Source organism: Lepus europaeus, chromosome 12 (assembly GCF_033115175.1).
Source record: "Lepus europaeus isolate LE1 chromosome 12, mLepTim1.pri, whole genome shotgun sequence".
Lineage (NCBI taxonomy): Eukaryota > Metazoa > Chordata > Mammalia > Lagomorpha > Leporidae > Lepus > Lepus europaeus.
Genome location: NC_084838.1, coordinates 72,065,878 through 72,083,348, shown reverse-complemented (window position 1 = coordinate 72,083,348; position 17,471 = coordinate 72,065,878). Strand labels below are relative to the sequence as shown.

The 17,471-nt window shown below is 40.9% G+C and overlaps 1 protein-coding gene across 1 annotated transcript in view; it reads right to left on the bottom strand.

The window, feature by feature from the left end:
* The window catches only part of LOC133771023 (histone-arginine methyltransferase CARM1-like), a 183,821-nt gene that overhangs the window by 54,457 nt on the left and 111,893 nt on the right, over positions 1-17,471 (bottom strand). Inside the window, 1 exon segment of the mRNA XM_062206769.1 lies at positions 3,122-3,278. Within this exon segment, the coding sequence (XP_062062753.1) occupies positions 3,122-3,278 (157 nt within the window).

The following is a 17,471-nucleotide window of genomic DNA, read 5'->3' as shown; positions in this document are numbered from 1 at the left end:
CCTTTTTATTATTATTTCATGTTTCAATCCACATCTTATTTTGATGGAAGATAAAAATAATTAGAAAAAAATCAATCACCCTTCCCTCAGGAACATGCAAGTTAAAAGGTCAATAAACTCAGTATTCATTTCCACAAGTCCACTTAAAGATGCATAGCCCAGTAGAATATTTTTGTCTATTTCAAATGCCCAGATATTATATCCAAATATTTTACATAAGAGGGGTCCAACATATGTATGTTAATTAACTGTGCTTACAATCTCATCATACCTAATCATCTGGAAAAATTCAGAGAAAGAAAACTTGGACATTCTTCCTAGAGACATTAAGAAATCCAAGCTGCTTTGCTCCTTTAATTTCCCACAGCTCAGTTTTATCATCTGAATACAAGACATCCAGGATCCTCCTTAGCTCTTTTTTAATGTTTTTTTAATCATTTCTACGCCTTGAAAGACAGGATGACAGAGGAACAGAGACACAGGCCAAGATCTTCTGTTCCCTGGCTCACTTCCCAAATGCCAGGAACAGCCAGGGCTGGACAAGGCAGTAACCAGGTGCCTGGGACTTCACGGTTTGGGTGTCTCATGTGGGAAGCCAAGCACCATCTGCTACCACTCAGGATATATGTGAGCTAGAAGCTGGATGTGAAGGAAGCAGAGGAGGCAGGACTTAATCCGCCAGTTCCAGCTGGGATGTTGTAGCTTAATCCACTGAGCCACACACTTGCACACTCCTGAGCTTTCACAGCAGGACTGCTAACGAAGTCCTGACCTTAGATATATGAGGGATCCTCACAAAATTCCTAGGACATGTGTTTTATGAATTAACAATGCAGGCATTTCAACATTTTTTTTTGCACCAAAATAAACTTGTTTTTGAATTCCATTTTTTCCAGGAACTTTTTGAAGTCACCTTATATTTCTCCTGAGCTTATTCATTTATTTTTACGAGTACCTATTTCTGAACTTACAAATTTGGAAATGTATAAGAAATTACAGATGAGCTTCAAACTATGCTGATGTTCATATACTGTATAACTTGGTTTGCTGAAGTTGCACTACTGCTCACTACATCTTCATTGAATATCAAGGTAAGGAGCCACAACATTGGTAGCTTAAAGCAAATATATTTGGAAAAAGGAGCTAACATTCTCATAAGAGAATCAACTTTTAAAATTAGCCAGATGAATTCTATGCCTTAACTGAAAAAATAATTCTAAGTTCACTCTATCTGGTAAAGAGTGGAAAGCTGGTGGGGGTACAGGTGTATGTGTCAGGCAGACCTGGGTTCAAATTCCTGTTATGTCGTGTATTCTTGCCAAATTGCTTTCTCACAATGAGTCTCATATTTCACTTCTTAAAACTGGGATCACAATAGTGCCTTCTGTAACTCAGGTTTCAATCTCACGTAAGCTCAATAACTGTTTGATGTAGGAGACTGTCCTGTGCATTGAAGAATGTTTAACAGCATCCAGGCCTGCCATCCACTGGATGACAGTACTCAAACACCTGCTGTGCTAGTGACATCCAAAGCTCTCTACATGGTGCCAGATATCCCCTGGGGAAAGATGTAAAGTTACTGAGAACCTCAGCACTAACCCCTCAACTAAATGAAAAATCTCTGTCATTCAGATTTTGCAAGGATTTTGTTATTATTCAAAGTGATTAGCATATGTAGTCACTTAGCACAAGAAGAATATTGAAATTACAGTACCTGCTTTTATCTGTGGAGGATATATTCCAAGACTGCCAGTGGATGCTTAAAATTATGACTATCACTGAACATAATATACTATGATTTTTCCTATATATGCGTAACTATGACCAAGTTAATTTATACATTAGGCACAGTAAGAGATTAACAATGGCTAATAATAATATAGAGCAGTTATAACAATATACTGTAATAATATTTATGCGAACATTTTCTCTCTTAAACTAACTTACTGTTCTTTACTCTCCCTTCATCTTGTGATGATGAGATAAGATGCCCATGTGATGCTGTAGTGTTAGGCTAGTACATAACCAAGGGCTACTTGTACACAAGCACTGCAATATTGTGTTGGTCAATCCGATAACTAAAACAACTATGTGATAAACGGTGGGTAGCATATACTTCATGTATACTCTGGACAAAGGGATGATTCACATCCTGAGCAGGATGGAACAAGATGAGAACACACAATTTCAAACTTAAGAATTGCTTATTTCTGGGGGCTGGTGCTGTGGCTCAGTGGGTTAATGCCCTGGCCTGAAGCGCCAGCATCTCATATGGGTGCCAGTTCTAGTCCCAGCTGCTCCACTTCCGAGCCAGCTTTCTGCTATAGCCTGGGAAAGCAGAAGATGGCCCTAGTCCTTGGGCCCCTGCACTTGCATGGGAGACCTCGAAGAAGCTCCTGGCTCCTGGCTCCTGGCTCCTGTCTTCGGATTGGTGCAGTTCCGGCAGTTGTGGCCAACTGGGGAGTGAACCATCGGATGGAAGACCTCTCTCTCTGCCTTTCCTTTTTCTGTATAACTCTGACTTTCAAATAAATAAATCTTTAAAAAAAAACCCTTAAAAAGAATTTCTTATTTCTGGATGTTTTCCATTTATTATTTTTGGAATGAGGATGGTCATGGGTAACCAAACCCAGAATGAAACCATTGAAAACAGAAAACTACTGTATTATTATGTTGACTGTGTTAGTGCTCGTAGGGAAGAGTAGCAATACAATAGGAAAAGAAGATTTCAAAAATAACAAGCTGACTGCAAAGACAATTTCGTACTCCAGAAGGTCAACACTTGACAGAGTTTGAGTGTGTGCTTAATGATACATCATATGGATGAGGAAACCAAATCCAAAAGGTCAAATGTATCTCAAGTTCATTAAGGAAGAAAATGATAGAACTAGAGCAAAACACATAACACTAACATGGTCTTCTATAACATACCGATTACTATGCAGCACATCTGGGATTTTATGATTGGAGAGTACTTTGTCATGGCAGAGTAAATGAGAAAACCAAACAACTGAGCAAGGTTTAACCCTCCTTTCTGTACAGAATTGAAAGTGGGAAAGAGGATGGGAAGCTTTAATGGAAAAATTAGGCTATTTTACAAGCCAGGAATTGGCCAACTCACCATTTGATTTTAGCCATTTTTTGGAATGAAGATAGCTCTCCAGCATCCTTTCGTTGAACAGCATGTATCCCATTGGTTCAGAAATAATCACATCTGCGGTCTTGGGAAGTGAGATTTCTTCCATTTTTCCTGGCAAAACAATGATCTTGTCTGAAAGCTGGTATTTTTCACTAGTATCTGAAAAAGATAAAATAGAGTAGCAGAACTGTTGTTATTCAGAAACTTATGAAAAATTAGCTTCATAAACTGGGGTCTCAGAATGTGATAGAAAGGAGAAAGAAGTAACATTGCTTTCCTGAAGACTTCCAAAGAAAAATAACTTATTTTCATTGGTGTAGAAACAGTGTATATTTAACATAGATAATTAAGAAGATACAGGTAAGAAACAAATAAGAATACCTGAAATCCTGCCATAGAGAAGAAATTAGAATTAATGTTTTCAAATTTTGCTCACCCAGGCCCTACACAAACATATACACAAAATTCCAAAAGATCAGAGAAAATGCATATTATAAAAAGATCTGTTTATGAATTAAAATTTTTTGCATCACAGTAAACTTACCTTTTAGCTCCATTTTCCATGAAGTTTTTTTTTTTATTTTTTTAAAATTTTTGACAGGCAGAGTGGACAGTGAGAGAGACAGAGAGAAAGGTCTTTCTTTGCCGCTGGTTCACCCTCCAATGGCCGCCGCGGTAGGCGCGCTGTGGCCGGCGCACTGCACTGATCCGATGGCAGGAGCCAGGTGCTTCTCCTGGTCTCCCATGGGGTGCAGGGCCCAAGCACTTGGGCCATCCTCCACTGCACTCCCTGGCCACAGCAGAGAGCTGGCCTGGAAGAGGGGCATCCGGGACAGGACCGGTGCCCCGACCGGGACTAGAACCCGGTGTGCCGGCGCCGCAAGGCGGAGGATTAGCCTAGTGAGCCGCGGCGCCGGCCTTTCCATGAAGTTTTTGAATTATCCTTGTAGATGTATAAGTTTGTGTGGTCTGAGTATGTGTATATACAGATACATATATACATTTGGAGAGGCTTCCCTTTTAAAAAAAGATTGATTTATTTATCTGAAAGTCTGAGTTGGAGAAAGAGAGAGAGAGAGAGAAAATCTTCCATCTGCTGATTCGTTCCCCAGATGTCCACCATGGCCAGGGCTGAGACAAGCCAAAGTCAGATGCCAGGAGCTTCAGCCCCCTCCCAAGTGGGTGGCAGGAGCTGGATCAGAAGTGGAGCAGCTGGGACAAAAACCACCACCCAAAGGGGATGGCGGCATCACAAGTGCTGTCCTAACCGCTGTGCCACAACGCTGGCCCATTTTTAACCATTATTTTAACCCATATTTAAACCATTATTAATGGTTTAAGCTTATTTACCATTGCTCTACCATCAGTAAATATATCAAACAATTCTGCACAGAAGTCTTCCACAAATTAATAATTGGTTTTATCTCTTATCTTCTTGATTTTTCAAATAAATAATGCCATGTTCACTAACCTTCCTTTAGAAGTATATTTTTACAGTTACATATTCATTTTCTTTGATGTCTCCCAAATTTTACTGAATAACTTTGACCTTTCTTAAAAGAGGGACCCTGAAGAGAAAAATATTTGTTACATCTCTAATATATTTCTTTGTAATGCCAAATATGACCAGGAGATCGTATTATTGCATTTATGTCTTTTTACTGCCTGAGAAACATATTTTCTAACAGACATCTTTTATGCACCAGCATAAATTTATACAGCACATTCCTTTTTGAACTGTTCTTCTCTGAGACTTTTGGGTCTTTGCTCATTGTATCAAAGGCCCTCCTATTTGCATCTTGCTTTCCTCATTCTCATTGAAATGGTCTGTGTGTTTGTCATGATTCAGTTGCACCTTCTCCATTTCTGATCACTTCCTCAAATGGCTTATAATCCCACCTTCTAGCCTGCTGCTGAACTTTTTTTTTTCCCTAAAGATTTACTTATTTGAAAGGCAAAGTTACAGAGAGAAAGGAGGGACAGAGATTTTCCACCTACTGGTTCACCTCCCAAATGTCCTCAATGGCCAGGGCTGGGCCAGGCCAAAGCCAGGAGACAGGATCTCCATCCGTGTCTTCCACTTTGGCCATCTGCCACTGCTTTCCCAGAACATTAGTCAGGAGCTGGATCTGAAGTGGAGCAGCCAGGACTAGAACTGGGCCCATAAGGAATGCCAGCAATGCAGACAGTGCCTTAACCTACTGTGCCACAATGCTGACCCCTTTAACTTTTTTAAGTCAAGTCATCTCTCATGTAAAGAAGAGCAAAAGAACTACCTGAACATGTCATCCATTGTCAATACCTATGCATTCACAATAACTCTTGGTATTCTATTCTCTTTTTCAATTTAAGATTTATTTATTTGAAAGGCAGAAATACAGAGAAGGGGAGAAAGAGAAAGAGGGTTTGATCTATCATCCACTGGTTCACTCCTCAAATGGCCACATTAGCTGGAACTGAGCCAGGTCAACACCGGGATCCAGGAGCTTCTTCCAGGTCACCTACATGGGTACAGAAGCTCAAGTACCTGGGCCATCTTCTGCTGCTTTTCCAGGCTCAGTTTCAGGGAGCTGGATCAGAAGTGGAGCATCTGGGGCTCAAACCTCTGCCCATAAGGGATGCTGGCACTGCAGGCAGAGCCTTAACCTTCTAAGCCACAGAGCTGGCCCTATTCTTTATTATTCTATGTAAAATTTTTTGAAAAGCTTTATTTATTTATTTGATAGGTCAAGTTACAGAGAGAGAGAAGAGACAGAGACAGAGAGGGATGAAGAGAGAGATCGAACTTCCATCTGCTGGTTCATTCCCCAGCTGGCTACAATGGCCAGCACTGGGCCAGGCTGCAGCCAGGAGCCAGGAGCTCCACCCAGCTCTACCATATGAGTGACATGGGCCCAATCACTCAGGCCATCTTCCACTGCTTTTCCAAGTACACTAGCAGAGAGCTGAATCAGAAGGGGGGCGGTCAGGAGTCAAACTGGCGCTTATACAGGATGCTGGCATTGCATCATAGTTTAACCCTCTATAAAACAGTGCCAGGCCCAAAATGTTTTAACACATAATACCTATCTATTTTTATGGTGTACAGTGTAATATTTCAACACATATACATAGTGTTAACTGACCGCACCAGGTAACTAGCCTTTCCAATTTCTTATCTTTTCTTTATGTTTGGAGTTTACCACCTTTTGCTCTCTAGTTTGTTTTCCAGGATTACAACTATTTTATATATGCTATATATATATATATATATATATATATATATATATATATATATATAATATATGCTATAGCCACCCCATTGTCCACACACAAAGTCAAGTCAATGGGAATTCTACGGTAACAATACCAAAAGGTTAAGCTTTTTGGTGTCTTGCTTTTCTCTCCATCTTCTCTTCCTAGAACAATCAATTCACCTGCACAGCTTCACGTGTCTCCATCATGCAGGACTATTCTGACTACATCTTTAGGTTCTCTCCTCAGCTGAGCTCCAATAACAAGTTGGACCTTCCACCAATGCTGTGTCATCTCCTCGACAAGCACAAGTAAACAGCCAAACCCAGCTTCTTCCTGAAAACTAGCCATTCTTCTCAGCTGCCCTTAAAATCTCTATAAAACCTTATGTCTCCATAATTCTTTTTCTGGTCACAGCTACTATAACCTGAATGTCTTGGGTGTGTAGTTAGTATCAAGAGATTATAAGATATCATGTTCTCTTATTTCAACCTTTCAGATGCATTTAATTTCCACCTCTTCCTTCCTGCCTTCATCAATACTTCCAGTTCCTATTAGCTTCTAACCTGAAATTTAAATACAGCATTATATAATGAAAATAATAATAACAATGAATACTCCTTAAGCTTGAGGGTAAAACAAGATAAAGCAAATCATAAGCCACATAAGTATTGAAAATCTTATCCTATTATTTCTATTAAAGAACACTTTTCATCAAAAAGTACATTTGAACAAGAACATGAAAGTCAAAACCTCTTGCATTCCTACCATCCAGATGCAGCCTGTGTATAGTTCCTAGCAGACATTTCCATGTTTCTCAATTCTCAAGGTAATAATACTTCATAGTCTGTTTTTTCAGGCACTATGTTTTAGGCCAGCCTTCTGAACATTGCATCATGACATCCATTAAAAAAACCAATAATTTTATGGTCTACTTGAGTAAAAGAAAAGGCTCCCGGCAGTTGGAGACATTTGGGCTGTGGAATCTGGCCACGTCAGATCCTGACTAATTGCCAAGAGTGTTCATGGCCACAGTGTCCCATCATCTGACATATCTACTTAGTCTCTGTTTCAGACATCTCTCTATAACATAACTGTACTGGGTGTCTAAGTAGTATTTCATAGATGTGCCCTGACTCAATGAATCAATCCCCTACTCTTGAACATCCAAGCTATCTTAAATTTCTCATTAGTATAATAGTATACTAACTAATAATAAAGTAATTAAATGTGGAGAGACACTTGCCATTATTTTCTTCAAAGTTAAAGTGAGAGTTTAATGGGCTTCTGACACACACACACACACTTCCAACGCCCACCAGGAAGGTGGTGACCTTTCTAAATTTCAATCCCTCTCTAAATTCTGTTGGTGGAGTGTGACATTGCCTGTGTAAGATCAGCATATAAAATTGCCTTTTGTCGCAGTCTCGGTAACTTAGAACATGAGGTTGGGTGGGGAGATTCTCTGTCTAACTTTTGCCGGATAGGGCAATATGATGAGATATTTATGCAAGACTGAAGTAGGCCCCACATGTTGAATTTATAATGAATAATCCTAGACATGTGAACCCTCCAGGGAGAACTGACACATAATCAGTTTTCAGAGGAAGGACCTGATGAGCTGTCGAAAGGGGAATTTTAGGTCCCCAGGAAAGAACTTTGCATCTCATTATTCTCACGGATAAAGGACACACCGCATGCCCAGAAGTGTATAAGCAGATGCGTTTCAGGTCCTTGTATCTTGCGTCTTCATCTGTTTTTTGACCAGCTTCAAAGAGCACAAGATCAAGAATCTGAGGATATACATTCTAGGTCTTCCTTTACCTCCTACGCACTGTGGGACTTCAGGAAGTCATTTAAATCTTCTAAATTTTAGTTCCTCTCCTTTGAAAAACAGGATATTAAACTAGAGTTGCTTTAAGGCTTCTTCCAGTTTTAATATTGTGTGGTTAGAAGAAAGCAAAATCTCCCATAGCATGTTCCAGGAGTCCAAGAAGAGGAGGGTCTATGATCAAAGAATTTTAGAACTACTTTATAATACATCTCCCTCTTACAAATATTCAGAGTCTATTAGCATATTAATGACTTTGAGAAATTTTTCAGTAAAGCAAATTGTTGGCTTGGTTGAATCAAAGACATCGCAACATATTTGAATTTTTTGCAGTCCCTCCCGAATATATATCTATCACAGATCAATCTTTATGAAAATAGTTCTTTGACTATGATTTCTTGGCAGAGTTTTTTCATCAAAATTTTTTTAGTTTTTAATAGCTTTAATATATTTCATAGTCCTAAGAATATAATGATATTCTATTCTTCCTCCCTCCATCCCTGTCTCCTTTTCTCCTTCCCACTTTTCCTCCTTCTCTCTTTCCTCCCTTCCTCCTTCACTTCTGAGATAGTATATTTTTAATTTAAATTACAGTGAAGTGCTTAAAACTTAATTAAATAAAGAGTTCAACAAGTAAAAAGCAAAAAGACCCTAGTTTAGCAGACATACAGGCAAGGTCTATAAGCAATAATCAAATGGAAAAATGACCACTTCACACATATATAGTAAATTTCAATACAGATCAATAAAGAAGCAGTATTACAACATTTGTTACCATTAGTTTGACAAAGATACAGCTCCCACATGTAAAGGAGAACATGCAATATTTGTCTTTCTGTATTTGGCTTATTTTACTCAACATGATGTCCTCTAGTTGTATTCATTTTGCTGCAAATGGTAGAATTTCATTTTTATAGCTGAATAATATTCCATTGCGTATATAAAATTCATTTTCTTGATCCATTCACCTGATAATGGACATCTTGGTTGATTCCATATTTTGGCTATTCTGAATAGTGCTTATATGAATATGGTAGTGCAGGTATCTCTTTGATAAAATGTGTTCATGTCTTTTGGGTATATACCCAGAAGCAGGATTGCTGGATCACATAGCAAATCTATTTTTAAAGAAATCTCCACACTGCTTTCCACAGAGGCTGGACTAATTTACATTGTTACCAACAGTGTATAAATGTTCCCCTTTCTCCACCTCCTCTAAATGTTCCCCTTTCTCCACGTCCTCACCAGCATTTGTTATTCTATGTCTTCTAGATTTTAGCCATTTTGAGAGGGGTGAGGTGATATCTCATTGTGGTTTTGATTTGCATTTCATTGACAGCTATTATTGAGCATTTTTTCATATATTTGTTGGCCATTTGTATTTCCTCTTCTGAGAACTGTTGAGGTCCTTTACCATTTCTTAACTGGATTGGTTTTTTGTTGTTGCTTTTTTTAAGTTGCTGACATATTTAGGGTATTAATCCCTTTTCAGATAGGTAGCTTGCAAATATTTTTTCCCATTCTATTAGATGTCTCTTCACTCTAGTGATAGTTTCCTTTGCTGTGCAGAAGCTTCTGAGTTTGATATAATCCTATTTGTTTATTTTGCTTTTGTTGCCTGTGCCTTAGGGGTCTTATCCAAGAAACTGTCACCTACACCAATGTCTTGGAGTGTTTCCCTTACTTTTTCTTCCAGCAACTTCATAGTTCCACGTCTTAAATTTAGGGCTTTGATCCATCTTGAGTTGATTTTTGCATATGGTCAGAGGTATGGATCTAATTTCATTCTTCTGCATATATACATCCAGTTTTGCCAGCAGCAATTGATGAAGAGATTATCTTTACTCCAATGTATAGCCTAAGCACTTCTGCCAAAAATCAGTTAGATATATGAATGTGAATTAGTTTCTGGGCTTTCTATTCTGTTCTACTGATCTATGTGTCAGTTTTTATTCTAGTACCATGCTGTTTTAATTATTATAGCTTTGTAGTATGCTTTGAAGTCAGGTACCATAATGCCTCCAGCTTGGTTTATTTTGGCTAATGATAAATTTGGCTAATCTGGGTCTTTTGTGATTCCATACAAATTTTAAGATTCTCAGGAGAGATATCTGAAAACAGGATATAAATTCAACCAAGAATAACTTTGACTAATAAACAAGGGCATCTAATTTCAGATTAATATTTACTTTCTTCTTTGAGTCAGTCTTGTAACTTACCCTAGTACCTTTGGTTTACAACGTTCACAGTACAGATGATGTTTGGCTAGCCTGCCACTTCATGTGTCAGTCTTCCAAAATTGCACTGCGTTAAGACATCCTTTCCGGGAATAAATGAGTATCCTTCCACGTGTTACAGAAGGATCCTAACATAGACCAAGGTCCACCATCCACCATGTGCACTGCTGAGTGATTTTTTCCCATGTAACCTGGTCTTTCTCTAAGTGTTCAAGATACAGGGGCCAGCATTGTGGCACACTGAGTTAAGCCACCACGTTGGACACCAATATCCTTTATCAGAGCATTAGTTCTAGTTCTGGTTCCTTTGCTTCTGATCCAGCTGCGTGCTAATGTACCTGGAAAGCAGAAGAAGATAGCACATGTGCTTGGGCCCCTGCCACCCACTTGGGAAACCTGGAAGAAGTTCCTGGATTCTAGCTTCAGACTGGCCGAATCCTAGACACTGCAAAGATTTAGGAAGTGAACCAGCAAATGGAAGACCTCTCTCTCCCTCCCTTCCCCTCCCTCTCCCTCCCTCCCTCCCCTTTCTCCACCTCTGTAATTTTGCCTCTCAAATAAATAGATAAGTCTTACAAGAAAGTTTAAGATAGAGAAATATTCCAAATTAAAGCTTTTGTCTTCAGCTGCCATGAAGGTACAAGCAAATCACACCCCATCCATGTTTTAATCTTGCCTCCCTCCTTGTTATCAAATTGGGTATCTGAATTCTGTGTCGGAAGTATTTTCACTTGCTTCAGCTCCTCAACACACATGCGTGCACACACACTCACACACTTTAGGCAGTAACAGTAGAATTCTTTCTTTCTAGGTATCAGAGTAAGTTACAAGAAAGATCAGATCGGTAATTTGCCTGGTGTGCTTCTGTTCTTATCTCACTTGGGAGGGTTTTCACTATATTCAAATCATGATACTATATTCAAATCATGTTACTATATTCAAATCATGTTACCATTGATACCAAAAAAATTGGTATTGAAGGACTTCTGAAAATTTACCTGCTAAAAAACTAGGATCTAGGGAACTCTAGTAAAACAGTTCCTGGAAATTGGGCCGAAACTATGAGTCAAGGGCAGGCAGCTGCAGTTTGAGATAAGGCGCCAGATAAAGGCATGGGAAGCACCCAACCACCCCTTATCTGTAGGTCCCGGCAGACGGCAAAAGTATGCAGGGTATTTTCTGCACGCCCCCGCCCTGCTTGCTTGGGAAACTGCCCGAACTGCCCCCTTCCTTAGCCCCTTACCCAGTAACCATTAACATATCCAATGAAATTGTAACACGACTAAATATGCTAATGTTGTGGTTTAAAGCTTTAAATACCCTGAAAACCTGCTGTTTGCCGCTGCTCTCTCTGCACTACACTAGGGGGTGCTATTGAGACAGCCCATTTGCAAATGAAATAAACTTCCTCTTGTTATTACAGCGGTAGGAGTGGAGGTCGTGCTTCTGGGGTCCGGTCAATTTGTGGGACGCCTGCTTAAGGGGTCTTACATTTCTTGGGGGCTCGTCCGGGATTTGGAACCCCAGATCCACCCTCCATCTCCCAACCGGAGGTAAGTCTTTTCTGTTCCGTGTATTTTTGTGTGTTTTATTGTTTGTCTGTACGGGCGATAGAGCGTCCGGGCGATAGAGCGCCGAAAGAGTGGGAAGCCAGTAGTAGGCAGGACAGACGTGTCTGGACCCCTGGCTTCAGCCGTGGGGGGACGCCCCCAACGGTGTATTGGGGGGAAGGGAAGGACTTTGTCTCCCTCCTCCCCCGGGAAAGGCTGATAGAGCGGCCGACCCCATCTGAAGTTTTGTTTCAGTTTTGTTTCGTCCGGGAAAGGCCGATAGAGCGGCCGATCCCATCTGAAGTTTTTGTTTCAGTTTTGTTCTGTTCTGTTGTCGCGCGCAGTGTCTCTGTTTATCTTGTGATTGTGTTCTGTGTTACGGTTTACTTGCCTTTTGTCATTAACATGGGACAGGGACTAACTTTGAGCCTTGGCTGGACCGCGCACTCAGCTCTCTGCATCTTTGCTGGGCCGCCCGCCTGGCCTGGTCGGGTGTGGCCTCTCCGCTCGAGCCTCCCTCCTTCCTCCTCCCCCGAGTCTCTCAGGCTCTGTCTGGAGAGGTGCCCATCCATCCTTACAGATGTCCCTTCCTAATAAACCTTGCTGTTTTGCCTCCCGCTGCTCTCTGTCTCACGCCTGAATTCTTTCTTGCGCGAAGACAAGAACCCTGCAACTTTGAGAAGACATCGGAGGTCAGTATTCCTTCCCTCAAGCGGGACCGGATCTGTGGAAGTGACCGTTGAGTGTCCGGCACCCCACAGCTCTCCGAGAACGCGGAGTCCCCCCGGCCACAGCTTAGCTACGGCCGAAACTCCAGAGGGATTGTAAGGAACGGGAGGGCGATTAGGAAGGCTTATGGTAGCTTTGGTACATCTTAAAGTTTTTGTGAGCTATTACCGTTGCTAGGCTTTGATTGTCTGAGGACTGAATCTGGAAAGGAGCTCAAGTTAACTATCTGTTTTAATTGACTGTTTGCAGTAGTCCTAATTGATCTGGCTTTGGCTAAATTATAGGAGGTTCCCAGCACTCTTGGTGAAATGGCGCACCTACCCAACCCCACGGCCAGTCCTGCCAGGCCCCGGTGTGCGCAGTTTTCCCTGTAAATGGGGGACCACAGCCTTTCTCTGCACTCTATTCCAGTCCACGTGGCCTGCTGCACCCAGGCAGGCATAGCCAGATATCCCTATGGAAAAGCGCCCCCCCCACCCCAGGGCTGCTTTTTTTTCCTCTCCTGGAGGAATTTCCAATTCAATACTACTGCTGGCCTTACCTAAGGGAGCCAGAACCTTAAGCCATTAACCCTTTCCAACCTGATGGGTTTTTCTCTTTGCAGTTAATGGAAGCCTAAGCAATGGTTCATATGCTGATGTCTAGTTCTTTTCTGTGCTGCTGTCCCTGACTTATCTGATGAGATAAGTGCCTTGAAGGTTTCACGTTTTTCTATTGCCATTATGAGTCTTGATTGGGAAAACTGCAACGCAAAGTTGTTTATGTTGTTTATCTGTTTTCAGTGTTTGAGTGATTACCCAACTGATCAGAAGTGTACTAATTGTTGGCTAAACCGCTTGACTCTGACAGCTTAAATTCTAAACCGAGTCTTCCAACTTTGGGCTTCCAGTCGGATCCCTGGAACTCTCAAAGGATGAGACTCTAAAATTTGTTAAAGTAACAGCTGCTTGAGTCAATTCAAATTATGTAAAATGTATTAAAGTGTTGTAAATGGTGTCAGACCTATGCTGTATTCATGTTTTTGCTTTCCAGCTAAAGTGGTCTTATAAAAATAAGAGTAAATTTGTGTGTATACAAGCCTTTATGTTGTTAACATTGGTTCAGAGAATTAAGTTAATGCCAAAGCCCTTCGGTTTGCTTGGTAGCTCACTTGCTCGGTTTTACACATGTCTTTGATATGCTTTAAACATGTTTCTCTTAACGATGAAGATCTTTTCAAAGTTGTGTCCATGTTTGCTGTCCAGGAGGAGTTATTCTTATGTTACTTAAAAGCATGGAAATGTAATTTTGACTTTTAATTCAAATAATGGTGTGGTATTCAGTAATAACTCGGTGTCTTAAGCCATCTAGGCATCAATGCTAAGCAAAATGTAAAAAAAAAAAAATAATATATTGTACTTTTCACATCTTAAATTTGATAAGAGAGACTGTTTAAGTTTGTTAACATGTATTCTCATAGATTGTCTATACATAACAATTCAAGACTATGTAAAAGTAACTACAGGTGTAAAGTTTCAGAAGGTGTGAGCAAGTCATAAAAAGTTTTAAAAGGTTTACAACTTTAAAATTGTTTAAGTTAAGTGCTAATGCCAAAATTACATTGACCTAAAGTTAAAGTCTAATCTTCTGTTACAACAATGAGGTTTTTTAAAAAAAATTGTGCACTAATGTTAGTAAGTATTGGGAAATGGTCTAAGTTGTAAATCTTGGAATCTGTTTTTGCAAAAACTGTAATGTCTATTTTAACAGTGTCTGCTTAATCGGTTGCTCTGCCATTTCTAGAGTTAGGTCCTGTAAGCTCTTTTTGACTCTGTTAAATAGTTCTAAATTATGTGAACCCTTATGTTTAAGGTTTTTATTTCTGGTTTATTCGACAGCAAGAGACATAAAATTCATGTTCTGCCCAAATAATCTATTGTGTACTCTACTGTATCTGTTAAGTTCAGATTGATGAAAAGCATTGTTAAATATTATGATTAAATCTGGTTTAAAAGTGTAAAAATCACCCTGACTAATGAATGGCTATCATTTCAGGATGTTAAGGACCAAACAGCATAGCCAAAATAAGAGGTTAAACTATAAAATAATGTGACAGCTAAATTAATTTTTCAGTGTACGTGGTAGGTGGGCAGGACTCCCCTTTTAGACCAAATTGAGGGATGAATAAAAAGTTGTACTGATGACCTTAAAGTATGCAAGCAGGTCACCACAGTTGATCTTACCTAAAAGGTCATAGTTCTCCTCATGGGCACGGTCTTAACTCGCAGGAAAATACTAAGTGTCAGAATTTGCCCATGACCATAGTTTTTTAGCTCACCCTGATATTAAAAAAATCAGGGTTGGGTTGAGCACCCCCTTGACTGACATAGAGGCTGCCTCCTTGGTCTATTTCATTAGAGACCAGGAGAACGAGGAGCAAGCTAGCAGCAGGAGCGATATAAGGATAGGCAACAGGCTAATCTATGGCTTTCTGCACGGTGATCTGCCGTCAAGGAGACCCAGCAAGGCCAGTGCACCCCAAACAGCACCTGTTGCTGATATAAGGAGCCAGGGCATTGGGCAAGCAGCTGTCGAGACAGAAACTGTCTTCTGTCAGCTCTGCCAAGAGCACAGCCACTGGACACGGAACTGCCCTGGGTGTCGAAGGACTCCTGGTTCAGAACCGCAGACCTTGTGGCCCCGAGCTAAAAAGCCTTTAGCTCTGCCCAGCCTCTGCCTAGATTCTAGCTCCAGCCACTGCTATTGAGGGGATGGCCTAGGGTCAGTGAAACGCAAGTTGCCTATTTGTACCAGCCTCCTATTAAAGCTCTCCTCCTAGTCCAGCCAGGTAATGCAAGTCAACAGGGTGCCTCCCTTAAAGGAGATTCGCATCTCTTACAATTCTCTTCCAGCACCCCCTGTATAGGTCTGGGCCTCATGCACCCAGCCAGGCCTTAAACATCTATCCAATAGTATTAAGCTTAGAGAAAGTCCTCCCTGCCAGTTCCTAAAAACAGGACTTTCAGTAACAGCTAACTCAGTCCTGCACCTATTCGGACAGGTCCTCACTGAGGACTTAAAGGGACTGTCTCTTGAGGGGGGTGCACAATAATCCATAATGTAGATGATTAAATGTAAATAATTTGTAGTCTGTCTCCTTTCCCAGTCTGAGACTCTAGTCTAGAGTCTTAACTTCCTAGCAAAACTAGCTACTAGGTATCTGGAGGAAAACAAAGCATTGGTAGTCCATTAGAGTGTTAAATATTTAACCCTTATTCTCTCCCCTGGGGAGAGAAAGCCAGCCCCAGAGAGGATATGGGCTATGCAACAAATTCATGCCAGTTCCAGGGGAAAGTGGTCCCCTCCACTCCTGTACTGAGGCTATAGACTTGATCTGTGCCAGCAGAAGGGACCTAAAAGACAGCCCCCTGACTAATGCAAATAAAGTTTGGTTTATAGATGGAAGCAGCTTTGTCAGACAGGACCTGCTTCTCAGGGTATGCAACAGTTACAGCATGGCACGTTATTGGAACATGCTCTGCCCCCAGGAACTTTTGCTCAGCTAGCAGAACGGATTGCCTTAACCAGAGCTCTAGATCACACAAGGGATTTTTAAGGCATCTTCACTCTGCATGGAAACCTTAGTCTTCTGGTGAGGTAAGAAGAGCCAACCAGGCTCTATGGAAAACATCAAGTATAAAAGTGTGTACTTGGTAAAAAAGGTCTAAAAGGAAAGAGTGTTGTTGGTAAGAAGGGCTAAAAAGGAAAGAGCTTTTTAAATAAGGAAAGGACATGGTTTGTAAAAATGACTTTATCCTGATGGCTAGTTTACTCTAGACTGGAATGGAAATGGTGAAATGTTTAAAGTAAGTTAAAGAGGGTGTGTAAAAGTCACAAAAGGTTATAAAAAAGTGTTAAACATACTAACTACTACTCCAGGGGGTATCTGGGCCATGCTCCAGGAAAAATGTTGTCTCTGAGTCAATCAGACTGGACAGGTACAAACCCAAATTTGTACTTTTCCTGGACAATTCCAAACAGCTCCAGGACCAGGCCAAGCAGGGCTGGGATTTCTGGCCTAACATCTGGTCATGGAAATCTTGGCTATTTCCTCTCCTTGGCCCAATAACTTCTGTAATCTTGCTGCTTCTCTTCGGACTGTGTGTTTTTAATGCCCTTGTTCGTTTTGTCTCTAGCAGACTAAGAGCTGTTAAACTCCAAATTGTCGTCAGATAAGGCTTCCAGCCCATCCCACTGGACGACCTGAGCAGCCCCCTGGACCGAGCAGCACAGCCTTTCTAAGGCTACTGTCACATACCATAAGACAGATAGCAAGGGGAAATACCCAAATCTCCCTCGACGCCCACATGCCAGCTTTGAAGAAGTTACAGAAGACAGAACTCCATCCATAATCCCAAAAATTTTGGGTATTCCTCTTGAGGGGAAATGTTAGGTAGGAAGTCAGTCATGAGCTTATGTGTGTGTGACAGGCCTAAAGAGAAGACAACTATATGCATCTGCATCTCAAACACCCCGCTCCCTTCCTTTGTTTCAGACCTTCAACAGAGGATATAACAGAGACAGGGGTTAAGGGGGATCCCTAAAATTTTAAGATTAAAATTGGCCAAAAACAAAAAGGGGGGAATGAAGGACTTCTGAAAATTTACCTGCTAAAAAACTAGGATCTAGGGAACTCTAGTAAAACAGTTCCTGGAAATTGGGCCGAAACTATGAGTCAAGGGCAGGCAGCTGCAGTTTGAGATAAGGCGCCA